This window comes from Oreochromis aureus, linkage group 11 (assembly GCF_013358895.1).
Source record: "Oreochromis aureus strain Israel breed Guangdong linkage group 11, ZZ_aureus, whole genome shotgun sequence".
NCBI classification, from domain to species: Eukaryota; Metazoa; Chordata; class Actinopteri; order Cichliformes; family Cichlidae; genus Oreochromis; species Oreochromis aureus.
This window is the reverse complement of record NC_052952.1, coordinates 7106323-7129327: the sequence shown is the minus strand read 5'-3', so window position 1 is coordinate 7129327 and position 23005 is coordinate 7106323. Positions and strand designations below refer to the sequence as shown.

The following is a 23005-nucleotide window of genomic DNA, read 5'->3' as shown; positions in this document are numbered from 1 at the left end:
GCAGAGCAAAGCAGGCAGGGGAGGGAATAAGGGAATGTGCATTGGTAGTCTCGTTTGCTGCAAGGCTTCCTCCTTCTGCTGTGGAAAAACCTGTGCGTGTGCTGCCTTTCTCGCCTAAATACCACTCAGAAACACTGTTCAGGGGGAACACAATAACGCCAAGTGCACAAAGGCGCATTTATACGAGCTGAATGTTACACTGCAGCTTTTTCCTTTTAAAGTCTTAAAAATATAACTGGGTGTGTGGAAGGCAGGCTAAATGAATGCAAAGTTTGCAGCATCTATGCATCCTGCTGTGCGTAATAACGCCCTTTACGCGCGCAGCTGTGGCACCCACATATATGCAAATACTTGGAAAAATTATATATTTTTTGCGCATTAATTAGTTTCCCCGGGTATTGATAAGTCCATGAAACCCTCAAACGTATTGACCAAGCCTACAGCCCGTGATCTTTACACAGCCTCTTGATTGGCGGCTGGTTTAAAGTGCATTGTTTATGAGTTTGGGCGCACATTAGGACTCTCGTCGTGTGCAGAAAATATTCCACCTATGGTGGGGAGAAGGGAAAAAAGATAGAGAGACAACGTGAGGTTTTCTAAAGACAAAAAAATCCAGTCCGCGCTGTGACAGCTCCGCTCCGCGTTTTGCGGCCATCTGTGCGGCTCAGTAAAATGGCTGTATCTAGCGGAGCCTCGTGTTGGTTGGGCTCGCTCCCTGCCTCTACCCGGGCTCAGTAACACAACTCCCACAACAATTTCTGTCGCTTTTTTTACGCATTGTATGGAGCCTCCATCATTTCTCTAACCGATTTACGGAACCGGAACCGGGAGGATGGAGGCCGGATTCGGTCCGGTATGAGGGGTGGGAATGCATCGGCACAAGGATAAATGGTTCTAAACAATTATTTATATTCAATGCTAGCTTTTGATTGTGACTGACTCGCCGAGAGAGGGAGAGAGAGGTGGGGGGTATATCATGGCCGCTCAGGTCGCCAGCGCCGCCACTCTTAACACTAGTCCGCCGTCCGAACTCAAAAAGCCGGATCGAGACGCCAAGGACGAGTCGGTTCCGGGAGAGAAGCAGCCAGACAAAAAGCAACCGGGCTTGGACGGCGGATCGCCGGGAAGGGGGGATCTGCAGGACGGGGCCGACGGTGGAAATGTAGGGGGAGGAGGGGAACCTGAGATGAAGAACGGGAATGGGAACCCGCCCAGGGCTAACAATAATACCCCGAATGACTCTGTCGGACCGGAGGGAAATAACCACCCCGCTTTGGTGCATCACCACGGCGCCGCTTTTCCTCCACCTTCGTACGGATACAGTCAGCACTACGGTCGGGCCCCTTTTCATCAACATGGCGGACAACAAAGCCCTGGCATGGCAGCTGCTGCGGGTCCGGTCGTTCAGTCGAGCAACATGATGGACCCTTATCAACATAATTCACACGACCATGGCTTTTCAAATCACCAGTTCAACAATTATAACCCATTCCCGAACAGGACTCCGTATCCCAGCCAAGCGTACGCCATGAACTCTCCTCGCAGCGCCCAGGCGCCGACAGCTGGGGGGCAACCAGCTAAGCAGCAGCCACCAGCGGGAGGACCCACGCCAATGGCTGGATCTTACAGTAATCAGAGATATAACATTGGAAACCCTCAACCTACATCCACACCGACACTCAACAAGCTCCTAACCTCTCCCAGCTCAACGCGGGGATATCCAAACTATCCGTCTAGCGACTATAGTAGCCAAGAAGGAGCTAGCAAGGGACCAGCAGACATGGGCAGTAGCGGTCAGTATGGAGGGAGCAATCCGGCTTGGCAACAAAGGAGCCATCACCCGTCGCCTATGAGCCCTGGAAGTGCTGGGCAGCCGTTAGCAAGAACCCAGGTAAAAGCCATTTTAACAGGAACAAGGCACGAGCTTTAGCACGTCTCCTTCCCTTCTAGCTAGTTCACAACGTAGCAGGCCAGCCATTGTCTGATACTAGTTCGCAAAGACTCTAAAATGGCTGCCTCTTGTGTGTAATTTTTTTCTTTTCACCACACCATTAAATAAGAGTTGTTTTAACGTATTTATAAAGCTGGCTAGCAACAGAGAAGCGTCGCTCGAGGCGGATATAAGTTGTTGAAACGATGTAAAGGACGGTTCAGGGGAAGCCAAGAAGGCCCGACTTTGAAAAGGGGGCGAAAATAGTCGCTGAAGAGCAACGGTTCGTTTTTTCTCTCATAGCTTTGCTTCTCCTTTTACGTGCTGAATTTACAATGAATTTTTGCTGCGAACACATCCGTGTGATGGTGCACAGCCACAGTAACGTGTTCTTATACGTGTGAGTTTGTGGCGGTTGCTCATACCTTCGTGTTTGTGTTGTTTTCTTGTGCGATAAACTGTATTTCGGTGGCCATGACGGAAGGAATGCGTTTCGTGTCGAGCGAGTCTCGCACAGTTGGTTAAAATGGCTCATGTTGGTCTTGTTTAAATTGCGTAAATATCACAGTTTGCTCGCTGGGGAAAGGTTAAAACTGTTAGTTTGGGTCATATATTGATTAAAAAAGAATTTCCCCGTGCTGAAAAGCCGCTCGGCTTCTCCGCATGCACGCCGCCTGTAAACAATCATCCCTGCTTTTTATGAGTGACTTGAATGCAGTCAGCAGATTGCAGTTTGCACTGGGATTTGAATTGTGGAGGTAAAATCCTACTGTCAAAGCCAGGAGATAGTTGGTCTTGGGTTGACATGCTAGCTGAAATCTGATTGGCTCCTCATCCGCTGCTCATGGCCATTTATAATTACATGTGATGCAAGGCAACAGTTGCTGATAAGAGCACATAGCATTAACTCATCACAGGGTCACCAGAGATTTTATTTTTTTGCTGCTTCTCTCCTCCTCTAAGCTCCACTTCTTACTTGCAAAAACATCCACTGTTGGAGCAGCTGGCACCTGAATAATGTGTGGATTTATAGTTTTGCTTCCATCATTTGCTGATATTGACCAAAAATGCCACATGTGTTGCTGTGGGCTCTGGGTGCAGCTTGTTACACCACAAAAGGGCTGTAAGTAGTTTTAGTGTTTGAATGTAATTCAGACACTGTTAACACAGTAAAGTTCACATCATGGGTAAATGGGCTCTTATTTACTGATATACCATATATTTTTTTAAATTCCTGAGCTAATGCTATAAACACATGGCTGTTTTTTGTTTTGTTTTTTTAATACACACACAGTAGCACAAAAGGCAAATTTGAGCTTTCCCCACGAGGGTGTATGTGTGTGTTCTCTCCTTGCTGCTGTGTCTGGCCTGCCACACAAGTTTAACTGCAGAGAATTTCCCCCCAATCCTCCCCCGAAGCCAATCAGAAGGCAGTCCACCATCTCTCACCCGCCAAGGGAGTTTCCTCTCTGTCTTATGCAGATTAGCCATGTGCTGCTCTTATTCACTTGATTATCTTGGATGTGCAAAGTGTCACATAAGGCTTTTTATTTTTGTTTATTATTTGGACAGATGGGTTGCCATTGAGCTGAGGATGCTCTTGTCGGCAAGGTGCGCTTGTGGGGATTCCACCCAAAGTAGCTCATGGGTCTACATTTATTTGTTTAAGCAGATCATCTTGGGGTGCCTAATTTTTTATCGTGTGATACAGTTTTGATGGAGTGTGAGTAAAGATCCAGAATGTGACCTTTATTTCCAGCTTTTTAAACTGAATCTGCCAAGTTATGGACTATGTACAACTATACACAGTTTTTACTCTCCACAGCTGTTGTGAAATTACTTCCTTCATTTCTTGTGTCATTCATCCAGAGCCAAACTGCCTTCAATGAAGGGTGGGAGGGGGGCTACTTGGACCAGACTCAAAACAGGAGCACAGCTGGGATATGTTTAAGATTGGGCAGACTGCCCTCCATTCGAAAGTAGATATATATATAGCTCTGTTGACTTCCGAAACTATGGCAAAGTGAGGTGAAAAAAAAATCAGGGTAATGACCGTGGGAAATAAGGTGGGGGGAAAAAAACACAGCTTGCCTGTTTGCTGGAGTTTCTTTTTCTTTTCTTTTTTCTTTTCAGGTATGGAAATGTAAGACATTGCAGTCAAGTATTTTACAGCTGTAATAGTACAATTATCTGTGTGAGGATGCTTGCTTGAAACTTGTAGGATTTGATGACTTGATTTCCTGTGTTGTGCTGTTATCAACTGATTTTTTTTTTTTTTTTTTTTTTTTTGGCTCTCTGTTCTTGCTGTGTCCAGCCTCCTGGTTCCATGGACCCGATGGGAAAAATGAGGGGTCAGCCATACGGAACAAGCGGCCCATACGGTCAGCAGTCACAGCAAGGGCCTTCAGCAGGTCCACAACCAGGGCCTGGTTACCCTGGACAGGGTTATGCCCCGCCAGGTCCCCAGAGATATCCAGTGGGAATGCAAGGCCGGACCTCTGGAGGCATGGGTGGCATGCCATATGGTCCACAGGTATTATCTTCCATTCCGAATCTTCAGTTTTATCTCTCATCACTGTTGTTGTGTTTGAGGCCTTAATGTGTTTGTATATTCTGTTTAGATGGGATCTTATGGCCAGCAGGGAGCAGGAGGCTATGGCTCTCAGGGCCAGGCACCCTATTATGGCCAACCAAGCCAGGCTCCTCACCCAAGTCAGCAACAAACCCCATATTCACAGCCTCCACCTGGACAACCCGGTGGCCAGTCACCTTACCCAGGTCAACCCCATCCTCCTCAGACTTCTACTACACACACCCAGGGAGGACCACCTTATCAGCAGCCCCACATGCCCCCACAGTCCCAGGGGCCACTGCCAGGCCCATCCCAAGGGCCCCCACAGTCACAGCCCCCTTATTCTCAAGCTTCAGCCCCACAGTCTGGTCAGTCTCCCTACGCCCAGCAGCAGGGTCCTCCCAGTCAGGCCCAGCAGCAGCCTAACTCCCAGTCTAACCCTGGATCGCAAGGCCAGTCCAGCTACCCAGGATCAATACAGGGGCCCCAGCAGCCACCCTCACAGCAACAGCAATCACAGTCTCATCCACAGCAGCCACCAGGACACAGCCAGCACCCACAAGGGCAGCCTGCAGGTTACCCCCAGAACCCTCAACAGCAGCAAGCACAACAGTCACCTTATCAGCGCTTTCCTCCTCCTCCTCCTCCGCAGGTACCATTCTCAGTCTTGGCTCATATTCATCTTGGTTAATGAGTTTTCTCTGTATGTGCTTCTGTATCTCTGGCAGTATACTTAAGCACACGTTCTTTTGTTTATCAGGAGGTATCCCAGGACTCATTTCAGTCCAATGCGCCTCCATCCACTCAGCCTAAATCTGGTCCAGAGGACGGTCAAGGCCGCCCCTCCAGCCTTCCGGTCAGTTACGCTTCTTATAACACCGCCGGGGCATTGCTTTTTCACAGTTTTGCATCAGACATTTTTTTTCCTTACAGCTTTATTATATTTATCATGCTAGTTTTCAAAAACACGGCAGTTTATGGCACATTACATTTAAAATTCATTTCGTATTATTGATGATAATGTTAAAATTTTTCTTTGCTGTGGCTGCTGTGCGTGCTGCTGTTCTTCAGTTGTTGAGACACATCTCCATGGCTGATGCTTTCTGGAAAGGGGTCCTGTGCAAATGAGACGAGAAATCTGACAATCGAGCTCTTGCGCAGATGAAATGGCTGAACCGAGACAATTCGAAAACATGGTTTCAGTCTGCTTCCATGTGTATTCTGTTTTTGTTTGGGCTGTGAAGGCAAATGGACCAAACCCACTGTTTATTTTATTTTTTTTAGTGCGAATTCAAAAGTTATGTAAAAAAAAAAAACCCCCACCTGTGATGGTTCTTGAACTGTTAAGACTGCTTTCTAATCGATGCATTTCCATGTAAAACTTAAAATATTTCAGTACTGGACCTTTTTTTTTCGTGCAGTCCTCTTTGTCGTTATTTGTAGCACACGATCGATTTCAAGCCTACAGTAGCAACCTCTGGATGGTATTCCCGTTATTTCTTTTGAGCTCTTTTGTGCAACCAGAGAGCATTAAAGTGCATACTGACCTGCTGCCATTCAGCAGAATTTGATTTACCTGTGCGAGCCCTGATGATGCAGGATGACGTCACCTAAACGGTGCAGTGAGTGAGTTACCAGTCTGAAAGACTTGATGTTATGCAGACTTGTGTTTAAAAAAAAACAAACAAAAAACTGTGTGAATACGAACCTGACTGGAACGAAAATCCGAACTTCCAGGTTTGTAAATGTTCTTCATCTGAACTGAATCATGGCTGTTTGTTTGTGTATTGAAATCACATGGCAGAGCTGGCGCTACACGCTGACTCGGCTCGCATCCTACAAACCTTGGTAACCATGACAACCCCCGGCACTAATGCACACTCACTTTTTCTTTGAAAAAGATAAATAAGGACAAAGGCCTCCGGGTGTGTGTGTGTATTTGTATCTCTGCCACTCATGTCTTAACAGCAGAAGGATGAAATTGCAGCGTGCTGATACTACAGCTAATGTACGAAGTAAACATTACAATACTGTAAACCAGAGGGCTCCGTTGACTTGGCTTAAATAAGCAAAGGGACACACATTGGATAACAATTAAACATGCTTCCAGGATGCAATGAAAATATTAGCGTTAAGAGAAATCCACCTCAGTTCTTCATCAGCATTTAATCTATTCTAAGCTTGCAGAGTGTCTGATATCTGCCGCCACATACGTCACTGACTAAAAACACATTGCGCTGGAATCGATTTAAATAGAAGCAAAGACCCATTGCAGTCATTCGCCTCTAGATTCCTTAGTGCTCTTATTAAATTTTTGTGGGTTGTTTTGATTCCTTTTAGGATGCTGTAGGCCGGATGTGGCGGTATTTTGCCTATGTATGCTATAAAAAGTTGAGAGGAATCAAAAGAAAGGAGTATCTGTGTCAAAATGCACAAACTGTCATATTTTTTTATTTTTTTGCCCTGCTCAATTTCCCTGTCTCTCTGCAGTGCAGTTCCTTTACTCCTTGTTCTTTCTTTTCCCCTGTATGTGGTTTCAGGACCTGTCGGGGTCTATCGATGACCTGCCTACTGGTACAGAGGGCGCCCTGAGTCCCGGCGTGAGCACGTCAGGCGTGTCGAGCAGCCAGGGCGAGCAGAGCAACCCTGCTCAGTCGCCCTTCTCTCCTCACACGTCCCCACACCTGCCAGGCATCCGAGGGCCTTCACCTTCCCCGGCCGGTTCCCCTGCCAGCGCCAGCACATCCCGCACAGGACCGCTGTCACCTGCAAACATGCCAGGTGGGCCTTCACAGTGAAATTGGGCATATGTTTTTTAGCGGGCTTCTTACATGTCTGATTGCGACAGCAATGCCAGATTACTGACCAGTGCTGCTTAAATTATTAGAGAAGCTGTTGATTTTTGCATATTTTTGACAGATTACGTTTACCTTTTTGGTGAATTTTGTTTGAAACCCTCTTTGCCATTTTTGGAAATGTTTCCCAAGCCTCGCTGAAGCTGTATGTCCTATATTTGGACCCGACAGTAAATGAAAACATTATAGATGCCCTGCAATTGCACATTTTCTCGAAACTCAGCCTGCTGTGTTTAGTTTCCTCGGGCACCTCAGGATCTTTGCTGTACACGAAAATATGAGTTTTGTTTGGTTGTTCACAGAGCATAAATATGCATGGCCTGTCTCAGTGTGTGTTTGGCATGGTCTGCATATTTAGAATTGTGCACCTTCTAAAGTTTAGCCTGTAAATATGCTCTGTGCTGTTCTGGATTGATTAATGGCAAGTTCCAATCAACTTCAAAATGCCTTTTGGGGAACTATCATCTCTCTTGGATGTTTGTTCTTCACTGTGAGGGCTGATTTTTGTCTCAGAGTTTGACAAATTCTTCTGCTGAAAGTGGAAAGTTTTTCTCACCCCCTGTTAAGAGTCTGAATGGATTTATAACCTCAGAACTAGATCAGAAGGCTTTTCTGGGCCCATAATGGGCAACCAGCAATGTAGAATCTTGAAGCAGTGGGAGACATTTTTGTATTCTGTGGTTCGACCCAAATACATCAATGTTATTTTCCCTTACTATCCAGTTCTGAATCTCTCTGTGGTGGAAGATGTGTTAATACCATTTTTAAGAATGTTTAGTAGTCCTCCAAAAGTTGAATCTGTTCATCTGGACGTAGCGTTTTGTGGGAGAAACGTCACTTGGATGAGTGACGAAACGTTTCTCCCACAAAACTCTACGTCCAGATGAACAGATTCAACTTTTGAAGATTTACTTTCCTGGATGATTGAGAATGCATCAAGAATGTTTAGTAGTGCAAAAGTTTTAGTTTTATGTATCTTTAAGAATGGAAATCACCCTTTGTCCTCAAATTGGAATAAACATAGCAACTACTCGTTGCTCCTTCCCTGAGCTCTCACTAATTTAACTTAATTATTACTGTTTAGGGACCCAAATGCCTCCCAGACCGTCAAGTGTGCAGTCAGATGGGAGCCTACACCCTACAATGAGCCAGTCTCCTATGGCCCAGGACAGAGGTATGTTGCCATCTGAAGTCTGCTTTGAGATTAACATGTCGAGTGTTTGCTGTGGCATCAAAGCCTTTGTCTTTGTCTCTTTTAGGGTTTATGCAGAGAAACCCTCAGATGCCCCCTTATGGCTCCCCCCAATCAGCCTCTGCACTGTCACCACGCCAGTCCTCTGGGGGACAGATGCACCCTGGGATGGGCCCATATCAGCAGAACAACTCCATGGGAGGCTACGGGCAGCAGGGAGGACAATATGGCCCTCAAGGTTTAAACTTTTGGATTGGTTTATGTTTAAGAGAGGCTGTTTTTTGGGGGGGTTTTTTGTGTTGTTGTTGTTGTTTTTTCATTCTTTGAAAGTTCGCTGTTTACAGTGTATCAGAAAATCCTTAGGAATATATCTCCCTGCCTCATATGAATACCATGCTATCGCTGGTCCCTCCCTCTGACTCTGTTGCAGCTATTTATAGCTGTGAAGCAGAGAGTCAGCTGACGTAGCAGAGCCTCCTGTCAGTAGAGCTGAAACTGTGACAAAGGCTTGTTGCTCAGGCTGCATAGTGCACCCTCTCTCTCTCTGTACTAGCAGTCTGTAAGGAAAAGTCTGCCTCACGCACTCTTTAACAAAAGACTACTTTGAATTATAAAAACCAAGACACTTCTGGGTGCTGCAGTGAGATTTTTGTTTTTTCAGAGTACTGTTCATTTGCAACTTGAACTTTTTACTTGAATTTACTTGATTTACTTGAACTTTTTTTCCTCTTATCATTCCCATCTTAGGTTATCCTCGGCAACCTAACTATGGCAACATGCCTAATGCCAGCTACCCTGGGACTGGTATGGGCTCAATAAATCCCATGGCAAGCCAGGGTGGAGGTCCTCCATATGCTGGCATGCCTCCAGGAAGGATGCCCCCTAATCAGATGGGGGCACGGCCCTATGGCCCCAACATGGGTCCCAATATGGGGCCTAGCATGGGTCCAAACATGCCTCCCAACATGGGCAACATGCCACCCCAGGTGAGCTCAGGAATGTGTCCTCCACCAGGAATGAACAGAAAGCCCCCGGATCCCTCAGCCATGCAACACCCTGCCACAAACTCCATGCACAACAGGTTGGTTACCAGTGGATCCTCAACTACCTGCATTTATTCACCAGGCACAAGTCTGCTGGTTATCACTCATGTCTAAATATGAAGAAGCTGCACAGTGCCTCGTCCCACTTGCACATAAGATGACATATATTTCTCTCTTTCCAGGATGTCTGGGTACCCCAACATGTCTCCAGGCATGATGGGCTCTGGCCCGCCTTACGGCCCTCCAATGAACAGTATGCCTGGAATGATGAACACTCCAGGTGGATCACCCTACCCTATGGGGCCAAACATGGCCAATAACACAAGTGGTAAGTTGTACTGGCATAACCTCATAACTTAATGTTGTTCTGTTTTTTTTTCTGTTTGTTTTCTTTTGCGTGGATGCTTCACAGCTAATTCATTCCCCACCATTGTTTCTAGGCATGGCCTCCAGTCCAGAAATGAACAATAAGATGAATAACAAGGTAGATGGGAGTGTGACGCCCAAGCCAGAATCCAAATCAAAGGTAACCCCTCTATTAAATATAATCACTATTTTTACAAGTCTTTTAAAATCTGTGCACCTCACCTCATGTCCTTTGTCATTTTGAAAATTGGTTTCTTCCACCTCTCACACTAAACAGAAGTCCAACTCTTCCACCACAACCAGTGAAAAGATAACGCATCTGTACGAGTTAGGACCAGAGCCAGAGAGGAAGATGTGGGTGGACCGTTATTTGGCCTTTATTGAAGAGAAGGCTATGGGCATGAGCAACCTGCCTGCTGTAGGACGCAAACCTCTTGACCTCTTTCGGTTGTACATGTCTGTTAAAGAGATCGGAGGCATGACGCAGGTTAATATGGAAGTTTTAAAGAACATGAATCCCAGAGTAAATGTTTTGCTTTGTCTTCGTTGAATCCTTTCCTAATTGCCCTGTATTTTGTGTATGTGTGTGTATCTCAGGTGAATAAGAATAAGAAATGGCGTGATCTGGCCACTTCCTTGAATGTGGGTACATCCAGCAGTGCTGCTAGTTCTTTAAAGAAACAGTACATCCAGTGTCTGTATGCCTTTGAGTGCAAAATTGAGCGTGGTGAAGACCCCCCACCTGAGATCTTTTCAGACAACAAAAAGAACCAAGCTGCTAAGGTCCAGCCACCCTCTCCAGGTGAGAGCTGTGCTCATGTAACCTTTTCTGATGAGCGTGCCTTTCAATAATCAACCCCTTTGAACTTTAAAACTGACAAAAATGCCCAACTTGCTCTTTTGCAGTGTTATTAAAGTCATGTACTATATCTATCTGTTCCTCTCTTATTTCAAACTGAAGCGTCCCTCTGCTCCACAGCTGGGTCAGGCTCTCTGCAGGGTCCTCAGACTCCTCAGTCTACCAGCAGCTCCATGGCTGAGGGGGGAGACTTAAAACCCCCTACTCCGGCCTCGACTCCTCACGCCCAAATGCCCCCCATGCCGCCCGGGTCCAGGTGACTCTTGTTTAAGATTTTAACTGAAGAATCTTTGCTTTCAAGAGTCATTAACATTAGTTATACTAATCCTTCTTCCTTTTGCCTCTTTCCTAGGAGCAGCGTTAACCTGCAGGACCCCTTCTCTGATGGAAGCGACCCTGCATTTCCCCGGAAGAACATGACGCCCAACTCCAACTATCAGTCTGGCATGAACACGCCCGACATGCAAGGTCGAATGGGCCCATACGAACCAAACAAAGACCCCTTTAGTAACATGCGGAAAGGTGGGCACACTGAATAGTGTTGTTAATCTCAGCTAATTAACCAGTTAAACATTCCTAAATGCTTTGCAACTCTAAATATATTTCCAGTTGGGGAGCAGTTTCTACCTGCTAACCAGGGTCCCAACAGCGGAATGGGTGATCAATCACAGCAGCCGCCGCCGCAACAACAACAACCACCACCACAGCAACCGCAGCAGCAGCAGCAGCAGCAGCAGCAACCTCCATTCAACAGGGGACCGCCTGGGGCCATGGGCACGATGCCAATGGGGCCCAGACAGCAGTATCCTTATGGACCAGGCTACGACAGGAGGTAAGGCAGGATTTTAATGGTCCGTCAACACAGCTGGTAAAAACAAGTACTTTTATGATTAATCAAACCACAAATGTCCCCATTCACCTCAAAGAAATTGTCTAATGACTGAGTCGAATATTTATATATTTAAGAAATTCCCAATAAACTGGCTAGCTTCTTATACACTTAATTAAGCTATTAGGTCATTTTAACCTCCTAGGACCTGGCGTCCACATATGTGGACATCACATTTTGGGTTATTTAGACCAAAATACTCAATTTTGCTCTACATGGGCCTGATATCCACTTACGAGGACATTATCCTGCTACTGTTCTATCGAAATTTTAAACAAATATCCTCATATGTGGCTCTTATTTTTCTTAAAAACAAAAATAAGGTAAAAAAAAAAATCTGGTAATTCTTTGTTTTTCCATTCATCAGGCCCCAATATGCCCAAATATCAAAGAGAAATTAAAAATGCATGTCGTGGAAGAGTTCGGGTCTTAGGAGGTTAATACTGCCGTTGATTTACATGTTTATATGGTGACAAGAATGAAACGTGTCTTTAAAACAAGTGTGACATGAGTAGACACGAGAAGAAAGAGTTGGACAGTCTCCGCGGGTAATCCTTTTTCCCCATGATTTTTGGATTTTTTATTTATTTATTTTTTTTTTTAAATTAGTGATACTGTACACTTACATGGTGGTACCAATATTTATGCAGTAGCTACTTTGACAGTGACAATAGTAGTTCATCTTCTGCCTGGAGAAACATTTTAGCGCTAATGTGGGTCCACAGGTGTCATAACCTATTGTAGTAACAGCAAAACACTTCCCACCAGCAGTATCTCACTTTCCTTCCCCAGGAAATTTCCTGGTTTGTTAGTTCTTGTATGTGGAGTACTGGCATTTTTGGATTACAGTGTTCCGTTTGAGCCCTTTTTAGTTGCTGCTGTCACTTTTGTTACCATTTGCCTATCAGACTGGATGTTTAAAGTAGGCCATTCAAGAAATACTTCCTCACTGTTAGCAGTCATACACTGAGAGCCACTTATAAATTGTCTTGACCTTGTGCTTTGTAACATTTCCTATGAGTTTTTTCTTTTCTTTTTTGGATGATCTAGCATAATCTCTACGATGCGAAATATGAAACAAACCACACTACATGTATTGTTCCACTTTTCCCAGGTCGGAGCAAGGAATGGGCCCAGAAGGCAACATGGGATCTGGTGTTCCTCAGCCAAACCCGATGATGCCTGCCAACGCCGACACGGGGATGTATTCGCCAAATCGCTTCCCATCACAGCAGCCACGGTCAGTTCACAAAGCACTTTGTGGCTGGCAGCTTTTTAGATTCTGAAACTACTGTCAATTGGAGCTAGTCATTCTTTATATATAACAAATGTACTGTTTTAGTAAAACTTTAATAACCTTCAACTCTCCAGTCTCGTTCCAAAGCCAGTCCACAATGTCACGAGACACTGTATTTTGATGTAACTTCTATATTTGTCATTTTGACAGCGTGATTGCTTCATTAATGTAAGACTTTTTTTCATCTTTAAATATTCACTTTGCATTTACAGCTCTTTAGTTTAAGCTTTATCCTGTGTGAATATAAATTTTATACAGTTGCATTGATTTAAATGTATTTTGTCTTAATCCAACACAAATTCTCTGCGGGCTGGTATTTTTCACCAAGTAGTGAGCCGTGCAGTTAACAAACACAGGTTTGACATAATAATACATTAAATGTTTTATAGAAAAATGGATCATGTTGAAGCACCAAAGAGGAGTATGAAGGATATTAAGTATAATGTAATTCACTGTGACATGACTAGAGGAATCTACAGCTAAATGCCCTTTGGGTGTGCATTCATCGACGTATCCTGTGATGTATCAGTGGGGCTTGTTGTAACTTGGTGAGAGATACATAAGGTTTTCATGGTCAAACTGAACAGGCATTTGTTTTTTTGCTTTTTCTTTTTGCAGGCATGATTCCTATGGTAATCAGTATCCTGGACAGGGAACGCCCCCTACTGGCTCTTACCCAAATCAGCAGCCTGGAATGTACACGCAGCAACCGGTAAATGATCCATCTGCACTACACCAACTCCCAGTGTTCTCAGTGTGTATAGGTCAAACAATGTGAAGGTTATAACTTTTACTTGTGTATTTTTTTTTGTCCTTGATGGAGCTCCTGTCATTTTTTTTTTTTTTTGTGAATGACCTTATTCTTTTTGCAGTTTTGTTTAAATTGTAAATGATAAATGTGTCTCTCTGCACTTTTGTATTTTCTGTAGAGTTACAAGCGTCCAGGGGAAGGCGGTTACCCACCATCAAAACGTCATGAGACTGACTACAGTGGACCCTTCCCTGGTGGACAGCAGCCACCGCAGCAACCGCAACAGCAAGGAGGCGCCTCTGCACCCTCTTCAGGACAGCAGGAGTCATACAATCAGTACAGCAGCAGCGGGCCCTACCCTGGCGCTGATCGCCGTCCACCCGGCCCTGGCGGTCAGTTCCCGTTTCCCTTTGGTCGTGAACGGATGCAGGGGACAACTGGCCCCAATTCGCAACCTAACATGCCCCCTCAGATGATGCAGTCAGGCCCTCCTGAGGGTCCTCAGGGAGGCATGTGGCAGGGACCTCGAGATATGAACTATCAGAACTACCCCAGCCGACAGGGTGGCCCTGGGGGTCCGCCCCAGGGACCTGGTTACCCCGGCATGAACCGGGCAGAGGAGATGATGCCGTCAGAACAACGCATAAATCACGATGGCCAGTGGGGGGGTCAGATGGGCCCTCGGCAGCCTCCTTACGGTCCAGCCGGGGCTGGCACACCTATGCCTCGCTCGGTACAGTCCAACTACCAGCCCCCTCAGGGGGTGCAGAACCACATTCCACAGGTGCCGAGCCCAGCATCCATGCCCCGCCCCATAGAGAGCAGGACATCGCCTAGCAAGTCTCCCTTTATGCATGGAATGAAGATGCAGAAGGCTGGTCCCCCAGTGCCTGCATCTCACATAGTGCCCCCTCCAGTGCAGTCACCTCTAATAAGGCGAGACATGCCTTTTCCCCCAGGCTCTGTAGAAGCTACCCTTCCTGTCCTGAAACCACGTCGAAGACTCACCATGAAAGATATTGGTATGAAAAGAAATTCTAGAACTTAAAAGCAGCTTGTTACCCTTTATTGTTCACAGTACTGTTTAATACTGCAGCTGTGCTCAGTTGTAAGTTATTGATCAGAGAGTAGTGGTATTCATTAATTTAGTTTTTTTTTTCTCCTTGATTTTTCTCTTTTAGGAACCCCAGAGGCCTGGAGAGTTATGATGTCATTAAAGTCCGGTTTATTGGCTGAAAGCACGTGGGCCTTAGATACTATCAATATACTTCTCTATGACGACAATAGTATTTCCACCTTCGATCTCAACACGGTGAGATTCAGTATTGAGCCCTAATGTTTGTAGCAGTTTGCATGGTGATCATTTCTAATATTTTTCTTTATATTCTTTCTTCAGTTGCCTGGTCTATTAGAGTTGGTGGTTGAGTATTTCCGACGCTGCCTCATTGAAATCTTTGGCATCCTGAGGGAGTATGAGGTCGGCGACCCTGGCCAGAGAACACTACTTGATCCTGAGACCTTGAAACGAGACTGGGATGGCACAGAGGAAGAGGAACCACGGGTGGATGATATGGAACAAGAGGACGAAGATGACGATGAAGAGGAAGAACGAGAAACTGAGGGGTCATCTCATGTGAAAGAGGAGGAAGATCAAAAGCAGTGCTCTCAAGGTCAGGACGAGAAGAGCAAGGGTTCATCATTTGAGCAGACGGGCTCGTTGCACACCCCAACTGCCCACGAGAGACCCAAGCAGGCGAGCAAGTTTGACAAGTTTCCCCTGAAGTTGGTACGAAAGAAAGACCCATTTGCCGCAGCCCAGGCAAATAATCATGGCAAAATTCAAGAGTTTGACAGTGGCTTACTTCACTGGAGCGCAGGAGGGGGAGACTCAACAGAACACATCCAGACCCACTTTGAGCCACGAAAAGACTTCTTGGAACCACGAGAACGAATACCTGTGCCACCGGTTTTACTAAGGCGGAGAGTTCTAGAAGAAGAGATACGGGAAAATGGTTTGCCTGCTGAGGAGGAGAGAAGGAAGCCTCAAGACGAAGAAGAAATGCCAAAAGAGACCTCCTCTTCAGAAAGATCGGCAGTCTCAGAGAAGTCCAGCTCCTCGCTTGGCAGCGAGGAGGAGAGGAAGACAGATTGTGAGGCCAAGACAGTTGAGAAAGGCTCTAAAAGTCACCAAGAGAATAATAGACCCATTCCCTCCTCTGGCAGTTTCTTGACCCAGCAGGCACAGCAGAATGGCACCATCCTGGAGGACGAGCCTCACAGTAAGGATGAGGGGCCGCTCGTTGCACTGACTAACTGGCAAGATTCTTTAGCCCGGCGCTGCATTTGCGTCTCAAATATTGTCCGCAGCCTCTCCTTCGTTCCAGGCAATGACCACGAGATGTCCAAGCATCCGGGACTGCTGCTTATACTGGGCCGACTGATCCTGCTCCACCACCGGCACCCGGAGCGCAAACAGGCCCCGCTCACCTACGAAAAGGAAGAGGATTCGGATGAGGGCGTGGGCCAAAGGGACGAATGGTGGTGGGACTGCTTGGAGCTGCTGAGGGAGAACACACTGGTCACTTTGGCAAATATTTCAGGCCAGCTGGACCTCTCGATCTACTCCGAAAGCATCTGCTTGCCTCTGTTGGACGGCCTCCTTCACTGGGCTGTGTGCCCCTCAGCAGAAGCCCAGGACCCTTTCCCTACTCTGGGACCCCACGGTTCTTTGTCACCTCAGAGACTTGTCCTGGAAACGCTCAGTAAACTAAGCATCCAAGACAACAATGTGGACCTCATCTTGGCCACTCCACCATTCAGTCGGTTGGAGAAGCTTTACGGGAACCTTGTGCGGCTAATTGGAGACAGGAAAGTTGCGGTCTGTAGGGAGATGGCTGTAGTTCTACTAGCCAACCTGGCCCAGGGTGACACTCTGGCAGCCCGAGCAATCGCTGTTCAGAAGGGCAGCGTGGGCAACCTGCTGGGCTTTCTGGAGGACAGTCTGGCTGCCACACAGCTGCACCAGAGCCAGAGCTCTCTGCTACACCTACAAGGGATGCCCTTTGAACCCACGAGCCCGGACATGATGCGGCGAGCCGCCCGGGCCCTGCACGCCTTAGCTAAGGTGGAGGAGAACCACTCAGAGTTCACACTACACGAGTCCCGACTCCTCGACCTTTCAGTGTCTCCCCTCATGAACTCGCTGGTTTCTCATGTTATCTGTGACGTACTCTTTCTGATTGGCCAGTCATGACAGCTGGAGGGAGCCGTGGCTCCACTTCTTGGGGGTTTTGTCCCCAGTCCCCCTCCTTCCTGGTAACCTTGGCTTATGTGTGTGTAACAGGGCAAAGAAAGTTCAAGTGACTGTCTGTATTTTAATTTATGAAAATCTTTCAGATTCCATTTTCCGTGCCTCCCCACCCCGGGCCAGCCTCACTCGAGGAGACAGAGGAGCGGGGCGGGGGTTAATCACGGAGCGGTGGTGGATCTACGAATCGGAGAGATGCCGACAAAGTGACACTACTTGCAAAGCAAATGCCGACTGGATGACACAGAGCAAAGCACCACGGTGGGGAGACTGTGCTGCACTCGGGTGGGGCAGGGGGGGAAAGTACTTTTTAATAAATAATAAATAGCTGAAAAAACAAAAACTGTAACCAAAGTTGCTGTCTCGTTTACAGTGAGTTTGGGAGACACAGTGTGCCCTAGCTCTCCCCTCGAGGGCACAATGAGTCTGTGACTGGTTGATGTTCAGAGGTGAAGCAGACTGATTAAGTGGCCTACTGGTTATAGTTGCTGTAGTTGGATTCTCACCAGTCAGCCCGACAGTAGACAAAGTGCTGTCAATAGACACCTTCACCGGGGAGGCCTGTGCAGTGTGCAGTAGATTGTAGGACATTTTCTGTACCGTACTGCTCTTGAGTGTAAGCATTCTGTAACACGTTTCCACACAGAAGCTGGCGGTGCAGCTCAAGAGTTTCGAGGTCAATTTAGTTTGGTGTTAAAACAGAAAATGGCTTTCTTCCCCAAAGTATCAAGAACCTACAACACCCTTACCTCCTCTTATCCCTTGATTGTATGAATACCCTTATGAAAAGAAATCACCTCTTAGGACTGGTTTTCAACTTCAGATACAGCTTTGCTGTGGTGTATATATAATGTTGTACATTATACTTCCTTTCTGTGTCTGTCTCTCTCGCTCTCTCTCTCTGTGTCACTATTCTCACACTTGTTTATTGGCGCGGGACGGAGGCTGACGTGAGTTTGGTCTGTGACCTTCGGTCCCCTCCGATAAGACCCACACCTCTGGTCTCTCCACAGCTCCGTAGTATGGCAGACATGGCTCAGACCTGTTATCTCCTGGTACAATGAAAATAAACTAGATGAAGAACACGTTTGACAAATTTTCTCCAGTCATGGATTCTGCATATTTGTATTTCAGACTATGTAGCTAAGACATCATGTAAATTCCTCCCTTTCCCTTTTTTGGCTCAATGAATATCATTTATTCAGTATGAAATCTTTATACTATATGTTCCACGTGGTAAGAATAAATGTACATTAAATCTTCGTAAGCTGTTTGATGGTTTTGTTCTTTTGCAATAATGACCTTTTGGGGAAAAAAAATTAAAGAATTCACACAACACTTTTAAAGATGCTCTTTAAACCACATATCCAAGATTACCTGCTCAGTAAATGCTTCACTTATATTTAAGGACTCCTAAAACTCCTTAAAAAGGTGTTATAACATGAATGTCAAACTCACTTTACATGGAGGGCTACACACAGCTCACTTTTATCTGAAGTGGAGCAGATGAGTAAAACTCTGCATTTTGTCAGATTAGAGCTTTTTACTAAACATTTAGTCCCTGGGATATCTTAATATAGGATAAAGAAGTGTGATTTCAGCAGCACGTCTCAGTTTTTCTACATGATAAATGTTTTAAAATAACAAAGTTCTGATAGCTCACTGTCCAAACTGTCCTGTATTCAGTTTTTGTTTAATCACAGAAAACTTTTTAACTGAAATTTCTATAGTAGAGAGTGAAAAACAAGAACTTTTGTATTACCTATTAACTATTTTCATGTAATACAAATGGCTTTGAGGGAGGTCTTTATCAGCAGGAAATGCTGTAAAACATGAAAATACAGCTAAAGGTCGCAAAATGTATTCCTTTATATTTTCCCAAGTCTTTCGGTGGGCCGGATTAGATTCTTTGCAGGCCACTTTTGGCCCCCAGGCCTTCTGTTTGATACCCCTGTGTTACAAGCACCACTAGATTGTCTCACTTTACTTTATGAGGCTGCAAAACACAAAGTTATGGGCTTTCTTTTACATGAACTTAATCTAAATAATTTCAGGCCATCAAACCCAAATATCAGTGCAGAAAAACAAAATATTCAGAAATGTGTATATCAGTAAAACAGTCTTCTGAAACCTTGTAATTCTATTTATATTGAAATGAAATGAAAGGGGAAAACAACAGCGTCTGTGGGCATAAACCAGTCCATGGGGCAGTATCGAGCGCCGCCTGCTGGAGAGGACATGTATGGCGCGTTAGCGATATTACCGCAACGATGCGAACTTTTATTTTGAAATAACGTTTGTCGTTACGCCGGAAGAGAAAAGTGCCATTCGAAAAGAAGCTGCAGGATGAGGATATGAGGACAAAGAGTTCAGCCGAGCGACAAACAAACGCCGCTCGAAGACCATAAAATACCATTTGTTGTTTACTGTTTTCGTTTCGTTTCCTAACTTCAACGCCAAACTTCTAAAAACTAATTCACAGACTACTTATTTTTCCATTGTAGCTATGTTTTATAGAAAATATGCCGACTCGAGCAGTGAGAGTGTCGTATCGGCGACAGAGCTGATGCCTGTCGTAACCGGCTTTCTCGGCTTTCGTGTGTCGCATCAGTGACTATGGATGTGAGAGCAGTTTTGGAGTTTGCCACAGTAACCAGGGGCCTCTCTCTGGTTCTGCAGGTAAGTTTGGCATCCTTAAAAGTCTCGGATGAACGAGTCATATTTGACAACATGACGTTTCTACCTACAGGCTGTAGTGAAAGTCACTGTATACTTTAAAAGCATACAGCTGAACGTGTATTTATCACGAATGTGTATTTTAATAATGATAAATGTTTATTTTCAGGCTGTCTTGAACGCTGCTATCCCTGACCATGACGCCGATGCGTTCAGGCCCCCTCGGACAGAGGACTCCCTGTACTTGGACTCGATGGTGGAGTGGTTGTTTGGCGGCCTCTCTCACTGGGATGCTGAGCACTTCCTCTTCATTGCCGAGAGAGGATATCTTTACGAGCACAACTTTGCGTTTTTCCCTCTCTTCCCCGTCATCCTCCGGGGTCTGGCAGAGACGCTGCTGTGGCCCCTGAGCAGCTGGCTGAGTGTGCGGGGGCGGCTGCTGGTTGCTGTGGCCCTGGGAAACAGCGCCCTCTTCCTGTTGAGTGCCGTCGCCTTGCATGCCCTCAGTAGAATAGTTCTCCAGGACAGGCGTCTTGCTCTGCTCTCCAGCCTGCTCTACTGCATCACACCCGCCAATGTTTTCATGACTGCTGGGTACTCGGAGAGCCTGTTTGCTGCTCTCACTTTCGGTGGTCTTTACCTCTTGGAGAAAGGATTCATCTTCCGAGCCTGCCTTGCCCTCAGCATAGCTACCGCAGCACGTTCAAATGGCCTTGTCAACATAGGGTTTCTGCTGTATCTTCCATCACTGCATGCCATTTCCCAGATTCGTTTGTATCGCGCCACAACAAAAGGCCACAGTAAAGTCTTCCACTACATCTGGGTCATCATCTGTCTGCTGCTGACTTCCGTCTTGGGAACTGCAATTATTGCCCTACCCTTCTGTGCTTTCCAATACTATGGTTATAGGACGTTTTGCACACCATCCACCTCCTTGGAGAGCATCCCTCCTGCTCTCCTGTCAATAGCTGAACGGAAGGGCTACCGGGTTCCAGATGAAAATGGTCCACCACCCCTCTGGTGTATGAGACCCCTGCCCCTGCTTTATTCTCACATCCAGGATGTATATTGGGATGTGGGCTTCCTCCGTTATTTTGAGCTGAAGCAGATACCCAACTTTCTTCTGGCTCTTCCTATGGCCACCCTTGGAATAATTGCTTGTTATGCATACTTTCAAGCTAATCCAGAGCTGTGTGTGAGACTCGGCCTTTGGGACACAAGTGCAAACAAAGGGCTTGACAAACCCACGCCTGGATTCTTCAACCCTCGAGTGTTCGTGTATGTGGTGCATTCAGCAGTGCTGCTGGTTTTCGGGACATTGTGCATGCATGTGCAGGTAAGGAAGTTGTATAATGAGTCTCTTGTAAAATGTCTTGTTTGTCTTGGTGTGAGAAAAAGCTATTCAGAGCTTCCCCTCCTCTCTTAATCTGCCTTTGTAGGTACTAACCCGATTTATGGCCTCTTCGTCTCCTGTACCATTCTGGATAAGTGCTCACCTGCTCCTCCTCAATGAGCCACTCCTTCATCGAAGGAAAACGTCAAACCCCAATGTGCAGCTGCATTCTAGAAATAGCTGCAAGCACACACCTCAGAACCCTATTGTTGCGCTCCTGCCACACTTTAAAGCCTGTTCTTCTACCACACAGAGCATCCTGGGATACTTCCTCTCTTACTGGCTACTGGGCCTTGCACTGCATTGCAATTTCTTGCCATGGACTTGACTTAAGACATTGCTTCAAGCTTTAAATGCTAAAGCTCTGTGCAGGACTAGGCTGTAAGGTCAGTGTTTCAGCAGGCATCCTTTGGTATTTCAATAATAACCATTAATTGCAATAAAAGGACAGTGATTTTGTCAAAGAGATAACTGTACATATAATGCTACATTTTACATAATTAAACTTACACTTGACAAAAACACAAAGCCAACACAAAGTCCAAAAAGTTGTCTTACTGGAGTGACTTTGCCTGGTCCTGCACAGAGCTTTCTGTGACAAGATTACATTTTTAATGCCAGTTCTTGATCCTGATACAGTTGCCAGGTTTGATTTGGACATTTTAGTCAAGTGTGTTTTTGTGTTCTTTGAGAACAAATGTAGACTATAACTGAAATTTTAATTGACTCTGGCTGGGTGTAAATATTGGGAGACTACGGTTGTACGTGGGAGGGAACACTTTTTATTTCATGTTCAGTTCTTCCTGAATCCACTGCTCTTTGAAACCTCCAGCTTATGTCTCGGGACTTGAGTGAGAATAAAAAAACAAAACAGGAACCTCAATTTTTTTTCTTCATCTTTTATTTATTTATTTTTTGTGTAACGGTAATGGTTCTTTCATGAGGCATTGATGTAAAATGTCCATAATGTACAATTTTATTTTAAAGAACATGTGTTGCCAAAGTTGTGTTAACATGTCAGATAACACGTGATAAATCTAAACAAGGATGACATTTGTGCTTAAGACCTCTTATCTTCTTTCATGTAAAAGTTTTAAATTGTTTACTGTAGTGCAAAGTAAACTCATGAAACAACTTGGTGCAGAACTGCTACACTTATTTTTATGGAAAAATCTTTACTAACATCACCAACTCAACTGAACCCTGACAATTATTTTTATATAGTTTCCAAACATTCCATTCAGTGCAGCTTGACGGCTATTATTCAGCACATGCCACAAGGTGGATTTCTGTTATTTTTGGCCACTGACACTGTGATGCACACCTAGAACCACTGTCTAGCTGTGGTGTAAGGAGACTAATTCAAAAGGAAAGGAAATATGAGTGCACAGGTGAGTCTTGTCAGATTACATTACATTACCCCACTACTGTAGTAAAGCTAAAGGACGTGGATTGTTTTCATGTAATGCTGTAGAGCTGTAGCAAGTGGAGCTACAATTTCTTGTTCTTTAAACAGAATTGAATGAGCTATAAATGTTACTGATCATGCTGACCTCTTTCCGAGGAAAGATGACAGAACATGACATAGGAGTTAAAAGAAGATGAATGACATCACAGCTGAAATGACAGAGCAGGTATACAACTATTTGAAGCAATATGTTTTTTAATCTGTCAACTATCACAACATCCTGTTGACAACTGTAATCAGGTGAGATACTAAAATAGGCTATAACCTATTTTCTCCAGAAAATATGAGGTCAGGCAGATGTGTTAATGGACTATGATGTTCACAGATGACATTGTGACCTGTAGTGAGAGCAGGGAGCAAGTGGAAGCGAGCCTGGAGAGGTGGAGGTATGCTCTGGAGAGAGTAGA

At 45.5% G+C, this 23005-nt stretch overlaps 2 protein-coding genes across 5 annotated transcripts; both read left to right on the top strand.

Annotated features, from left to right (window-relative positions):
* Window positions 1-646: 646 nt before the first annotated feature.
* On the top strand, window positions 647-18334 carry arid1aa (AT rich interactive domain 1Aa (SWI-like)). 4 transcript variants are annotated; one of them, XR_004200221.2, is made up of 21 exons: window positions 647-1891; window positions 4245-4463; window positions 4552-5154; window positions 5263-5358; window positions 7043-7283; window positions 8442-8531; window positions 8617-8787; window positions 9297-9630; window positions 9775-9920; window positions 10033-10118; window positions 10236-10445; window positions 10556-10760; window positions 10920-11073; window positions 11170-11339; window positions 11427-11649; window positions 12821-12946; window positions 13622-13715; window positions 13933-14776; window positions 14936-15066; window positions 15151-17069; window positions 17151-18334. XR_004200221.2 is itself a non-coding variant. In XM_031752350.2 (20 exons), exons 1-20 carry the CDS (start codon window positions 977-979, stop codon window positions 17005-17007), a joined length of 6897 nt encoding a protein of 2298 aa, XP_031608210.2. In that variant the 5' UTR covers window positions 647-976; the 3' UTR covers window positions 17008-18334. The 4 variants fall into 4 exon arrangements, 3 of the variants coding, with proteins under 3 accessions (XP_031608210.2, XP_031608197.2, XP_039476085.1); XM_031752350.2 differs by having other exon boundaries at window positions 10938-11073; window positions 15151-18334; XM_031752337.2 differs by having other exon boundaries at window positions 15151-18334.
* A 1043-nt stretch (window positions 18335-19377) lies between these two features.
* Window positions 19378-22264, top strand: pigv (phosphatidylinositol glycan anchor biosynthesis, class V). Its single transcript, XM_031752374.2, has 3 exons — window positions 19378-19740; window positions 19907-21073; window positions 21177-22264. Exons 1-3 carry the CDS (start codon window positions 19678-19680, stop codon window positions 21456-21458), a joined length of 1512 nt encoding a protein of 503 aa, XP_031608234.1. The 5' UTR covers window positions 19378-19677; the 3' UTR covers window positions 21459-22264.
* Window positions 22265-23005: the final 741 nt, after the last annotated feature.

Bases quoted from the DNA above. Each gene is read 5' to 3' on its own strand.
- arid1aa (XM_031752337.2), top strand. From the start codon at position 977: ATGGCCGCTCAGGTCGCCAGCGCCGCCACTCTTAACACTAGTCCGCCG. The intron at 8,788-9,296 runs GTTTAAACTTTT...TTCCCATCTTAG, and splicing joins AGGACAATATGGCCCTCAAG to GTTATCCTCGGCAACCTAAC. The intron at 11,074-11,169 runs GTGACTCTTGTT...CCTCTTTCCTAG, and splicing joins CCCATGCCGCCCGGGTCCAG to GAGCAGCGTTAACCTGCAGG.
- pigv (XM_031752374.2), top strand. From the start codon at position 19,678: ATGGATGTGAGAGCAGTTTTGGAGTTTGCCACAGTAACCAGGGGCCTC. The intron at 19,741-19,906 runs GTAAGTTTGGCA...GTTTATTTTCAG, and splicing joins GCCTCTCTCTGGTTCTGCAG to GCTGTCTTGAACGCTGCTAT. The intron at 21,074-21,176 runs GTAAGGAAGTTG...CTGCCTTTGTAG, and splicing joins CATTGTGCATGCATGTGCAG to GTACTAACCCGATTTATGGC.